The sequence below is a fragment of the Apis dorsata genome, unplaced genomic scaffold (assembly GCF_000469605.1).
Source record: "Apis dorsata unplaced genomic scaffold, Apis dorsata 1.3 scaffold_293, whole genome shotgun sequence".
NCBI classification, from domain to species: Eukaryota; Metazoa; Arthropoda; class Insecta; order Hymenoptera; family Apidae; genus Apis; species Apis dorsata.
The window spans coordinates 615,165-621,230 of NW_006263568.1; the positions used below are offsets into that span (position 1 = coordinate 615,165).

Sequence of the window (6,066 nt, forward strand, 5' to 3'; positions counted from 1 at the left end):
CAGAGAGAAAATGTATCTATATACACGTGACACATTGTCACACAACGCGTGCATGTAAATTTATTATAAATAAATTATTATAAAGCAGAAATACCTTTTTTTCTCTTCTAATGCTTCAGCAGTACAATTTATTTCATTAACATACATTAATTGAAATAGATGGATTGAAAACTTTGTATTAAAAATTTTTATTCTGTATTTTTCTATTTTGGAAATATGTATTAAGATTTATCTGGCAATTTGTAAAATCGAAATATTTTAAATTAGTCGATATAAATACTAAATATATAATAGTTTTTGAATAATTTATTTTGTTTAAAATAGAAAGAAAATATTACATAACGAATATGTATTTTTAAATGACAAGAATTCTAGATTCGATACTACATTCTACCCGTAGTTGTATTGTCAGAAAAATTACAATTGTATCTCACTTCATGGTTTTGAGGTAAATAGTGAAGGAACGGTCAGTCACTGACAATTTTTTTTTTTTTATTAACGCTATACTTATTTGTAAGAAATTATAGTAAGAAATTAGCATCATTATCTCATTAGTAATCCATCTTTTGATTACTGGTGTTTTAACAAACAAAAAATCTATACTTAATTATTTAAAAAAAAAGCAATAAAAATAGTAAAAGCATTTATGTCAGGAAATAAGAAACTATCATTGCACCAAATGAGTGTTTCTGCCCTGTAGAAAGATTTTTATCTTAGTAAAAAAATTTTACATTTAAATAAAAAAAAAAAAATCTTTAAGTCAAAATTTATCTTCCTTTACAAAATAAGAATAAAATTAATCATATTTTCAAAAAGAAAGTCGATCCTCAAACATTATCATCATACATACACGTTTTTTAATTATCATTACTAAGAGTTGCAACACAATGCAATTGCGATATCGACAATTAATAAAACAGACGAAATATCTTGATTACGCGTAGTACGTGGAATGTTTTCTTTTATTCTACGTGTATGCACATCTGCGTTCTTATATTTACATATATTATGCATATTGTCTTCTCGCTATGCACGATAGTTATAAATACAGCGTTTAAATACAATATCGACAAATGTAGATAGATCCGTCTAACTACAGCTTTATAGGCTTCAACACGTTCTCCGTGAATTGTCCAACAATGTTACCCCTCGGATGGTAACACGCAACTACTACGCAGGTTCCATCCTTTTTGGCTATTGCTATACCCATCTCGGTTGTATTTTTCCAGACAATCTGTGTAAAATGGCCTAAACAAAGAAAAATTATTATATATTATTATTTTAATTATTTTATATAATTATATTATTATTTAATTTTTTTATAAATTTATTTATCATTGCATATTTTTAAAAAATAAATAGAAAATAAAATTTTTGAAAGAAATTGAAAAGATTTTGAAAAACAATAAAACACAAATAAAAATAAATTGAATTAACAAAACTCGAACATTTATCTTTAAAACGGTAACAAAGGATTATCAAATAATATAATTTCTCATAGAATTTATTGTTCATAAAAAAATATATTATATATTTTTATTATTTCTTTAATATAAAAATATTATAAATTAATAATTTTTATTAATAGCAGTTCATTGCAGTACGCTTAATTCATTAAAAATTGAATAGCTAATATTTTTACTATTTTTAGCACAAGATTTTTACTTTTTCTTCTAACAGTCTTATCGTTAAAGATAATTAGTAAATAGGTTTTTGTACACTGTGTTACATACATGTATTTAAAACCTTTGGCTCTATGCCATATTTATGATCCTTCTTCTCGGCATACCACTTCGAAACGACTTCCCGCGGCGATACGATCACCTTTGGATCGGAACACTGCATCGAGTAGATATTCTCTCCGTACGGGGACGACGTCTGAGGAATCAGCTTGTTCGTGTTCAGTAACGTGTTCGCCCACGCCTGAAGATAGCGGAAAAAAATTTGTAATCGAGCGTTACTCTTGAACCCAAGCGTGCACGGTCAATTGCAAACTAGCTAAGTCATATCGTGCTCAAGACAAATTATAGTTGATTGAATTGCTAATTCTTTGATAAAGATTGGTGAAGATATTTAGAAAGTGAAATAGATTTTTTTTTTTTTGAAATAGAAATAAATGATTATTATAATTATTATATGAAAAATATACCTTAGCAGCAGATGTTAATTCTATGCTTAACCTCAAATCTGAAACACGATGTTTTCTCCTATATTCATTGTGAACGATTAAAGCCTCTTGTTGCCATGCTTGTTCGTCTAATGTGTAATATGGCAGAGCTTCTAGCAAAGTTTTTTTTATAGGTTTCACACCGAGAGGTAGAACGTTCTCCGTGAAACTGCCCAGGAAATTTCCAGCCGGATTATAATTACAGACGACATATACTTCACCATTTCGATTTCTGGCCATTCCAACACCCAACTCGGTACTGTCTTTCCATACAACTTGAGTAAAATGGCCAGTTTTTAGAGTGGTTGGCTCTTTTCCGTATTGATGTTGCCCTTCTTCGGCATACCTATAGAAATATATAATAAAATAGGATAGATGTAATATACGTTTAAAATAAATAATTTATAAATTACAAATTATTTGTGCATTTTGAATTAAAAAAAAAAAAATTTTAATTACTTACCATTCGTTTACAGGCTCATCACCGTGTACAATAGTCTTCGGATTAGAGCTCCACATACAATATAAATTTTCACCGTAATCTGTATTTGCCCTATGCTCTAATCTACCTCTAGTTGCCAGTATATTAGCCCAATCCTGACTCGTTTTACATAACTGAAAACGAAGAATTATATTCACTTTTTTTAATGTATTTTATATCATTTTATATCATTTTAATTTTTAATTTAATAAAATTAATAATGAATTTACATGAATTTTTAATCTCACATTTCATTAAACGATATTTCATTTATTCAGCTAAATATATATATTGGTTAAGTTTATTTAATATTATCATTAAAAGGAAGTAACCTGCTTGTTGAGACGAAGAGGTGGCACTCCATGCCTCGCGCGATAAAAATTGTGCGTTTCAAGGCAAATGTTGATAAATTCCTTAGGAGGACCCAATCTGCGCACAGATGGTTTACGTGTGTCAGTTTTTGTTATCTATAACACATAGAGAGAATATGTTGTATGATACGTGAAATTTGTGTATGACGAACATTTAATAGCATAAAATAACTATAATGTAAGAATTACTTATAAATCCAACTAATACTCTTTTTCAAAATTGCTCGTCCTTTCTCTTAAATCATCTTAAAATAATGCTTTCTATGCTATAATTTGCTGAAATGATGCCTATTACAATTAAGGAAAAACAATCAATCTTGACTTTATCGTGGTCGTAATATATACGTAGGGTGTACATATAATATTTAGAATGTACATTTAATATATAGGGTGTACATAAAATATTTTTAAATAACAATTTTGATTATAATAATATTTAGAAAAAAAATATATCAAAATTACGAAAATTTTAAAATCATAATAAATTCTAAATTCTTTAAACTTTATAAATTCGTAAATTATTGTATCACATTTCAAATTACAAAAAAAATCGAGTTAAAATATAAAAATTTCGAAATTGGAAAATTTGAAAATTTGAGAGAATTAAAGTTTTAAAGAATTTCGAGATATCCAATATTCCAACTTTATTAATATTTCTCGTCACACATTGTAGATAACATACGCGTGCAAGTCACGGTCAAAGCGAAATCACGCGATCGCGCGAGTGCACCCGATAATAAAGACGGCGACGTCTTGAATAACCTAGATGTGGAATAACCAATGGGAAGAACGTACTGAATAGCAGAAATTATGGTTGCTCTTCGCTTTGGGATACCAAAATATAGAAATCTTTTTTTTTTCTTTTTTCCTTCAATAATGAATATTCGAATAGATTCCAAAATATCATTTTTTAACCTCAATTTAATATTAATAAATCTAATAAGATGAATTGATAAGATTCATTAAATTTATAATGTTTGAAGATTATTCCAAATTTTATTAAATCTTCGATATCAATGATCAAGTTTAAATCAATATTATGTTTATGAACATTTGAAAAAAATGTTTGAAAAAATTTTATAAAGATTTTATAAAGATAAAATTTATATATTTGAAATTTAATGACTTAAAATAACTTGGAAAAAAGTAAATAATTTTCGGTGTCTCAAGACGAAGTTTACCTAATGTTTCCCATCCTGCTCACACACTGTAATATAATTCATTTTCAACACGACAATTAGGAAGCAAGTTATCGTGAAATCGCCATATTCTCTATCGGTAGTTTTCAGTCACGCGTTTCTCTTTTAACTTAGACTTCTTCACAACTGATATAAAAGGACGAGTAATAGATTATAAATACGTATAATTTTTCACATTAAATCAATGAAATGGAAAAATTTTATGTGATGGTTAATGACATATTCAATTAATTTTATCGGTCGATACTTGAAAGAAGCGCCAACTTCACGGATGTATTTTCGAAAGGCAATATCGACCGGTCGTCGCGTATTTTTAATTTCCGTGCAAATGTCAAGCGATACTTCGTTGTACACTTAATAAATAAGATTGTTCAAAAATACCAGTAATTAATAAAAATATAATAAAAGATTATAAAAAAAAATTCTTTATTTTATTCTTCCCGTTAGAATGTTAATATAAAATAAAGTATTTATTTATCTTATCAAAAAAAATCTTCAAAATTACATAATCTATTATATCCATATTTTTACAGACACAGTAATGCTAAAATAAATCGACGTATCAATTTCAAGTGACTCTTATGCATGCAATTTACAACACTCGAAGTGTGAATATAAAAAGAATCTGAACAATTTATAATACTTAATAATCAATATTTATCTATCAAATAAATAATAGAATCTATCTTATACTCGCATAGATTTGCATAACCTCAATATGAAAAAATTATTTTAATTAATTTATTTTCTTTTTATTATGAAAAAGTTACAAATAACCATTATTATGATAGAAAATTTTTTGCTTCAAATTTCGATCTCTAAATATTTAAAAAAACTTGAATCGAAAACTGAGTCTAAACAAGTTCATTTTCCACTTTCCTCGTCCAACATGACCAGTCATCGGAAAACGAGAAACCTCGATTCGAACCAAGTCTTATACAGTCTTTCCTAAACGAGCCTCGAGAAAACTCTCGACCTGCCAATTTCCTATTTATACTCCTTTCTCTTCGATCTGTACACGTACAGTCGTCAAGTATTCACGACCGAAGGGTAATAAATAGAAGATAGAACTATATACCGACAGAGTAATACAAAGCGCAAAAGCGTGGCACGGAAAGATCGAAGGAATACTCGAACTCGATTCTCGATTAGTCATCGTTAGCAAGAATAACGATTTCCCGAGGCGTTATGCGCGACAACCGTTCACTAGACGCGTCTCTCGAAAAGGGAACGATCCTGAGTCATCGACAGATGCCAATGTACCTCGATATCGCTCGTCTGCACGTTCACGTGGTCGTGTGAACGCGTGACGATGATTTACTTCGCCCGTTTAACCCTTGAAACGGTAACCGGTTACGAAACTTGTCCATGTTCATTTATTCCTTTTCGTTTCGGTTTATGTACACACGCGTGCGTTTATGCGTATGATGATAATGGTAAGTAATGAGAATGTTTATGTGAAATTAACTTTTAATGTATATAATTGAAAAAACTTTGAATGGAATCTAATAATAAAGAATAATAATAATTGTTTGCAAAATCATTTCCAAAATAATTTTCTTTTGAGAATGTTTTATGAAAATGTTTTATGTAATAATTTTTCATAATATGAATTAATCTTAATAATTGAATCAAAAATTAAATTAGGTAATTTATATTATATGAATAATCTGTTTGTATGAATATGTCATATCTTTTTTTCATGTTATTTTTAATAACAATAACAATAAAAAGAAAGAAATTATTATTAATATAATAATATAATTTGTTAACAAAAAAACATGTATGAACAATTACAGACAAAATGTTTTGTAATAATTTTCATAATTCAATATGAATTAATCTTAA

At 27.9% G+C, this 6,066-nt stretch overlaps 1 protein-coding gene across 12 annotated transcripts in view; it reads right to left on the bottom strand.

Annotated features, from left to right (window-relative positions):
* Positions 1-289: 289 nt before the first annotated feature.
* LOC102671417 (probable pathogenesis-related protein CaO19.6200) overlaps positions 290-6,066 on the bottom strand; it is a 71,375-nt gene continuing 65,598 nt past the window's right edge. For 11 of the 12 annotated variants that reach the window (XM_031511164.1, XM_006617159.2, XM_006617164.2 and 8 more), the window contains 5 exons: positions 2,981-3,115; positions 2,631-2,782; positions 2,150-2,513; positions 1,734-1,923; positions 290-1,248 (listed from right to left, as the gene is read on the bottom strand). In XM_031511164.1, the coding sequence (XP_031367024.1) occupies positions 1,094-1,248; positions 1,734-1,923; positions 2,150-2,513; positions 2,631-2,782; positions 2,981-3,115 (996 nt within the window). In that variant the 3' untranslated portion in view covers positions 290-1,093. The remainder of the gene's footprint in view (positions 1,249-1,733; positions 1,924-2,149; positions 2,514-2,630; positions 2,783-2,980; positions 3,116-6,066) is intronic. The other variant, XM_006617163.2, reaches the window with a different exon arrangement.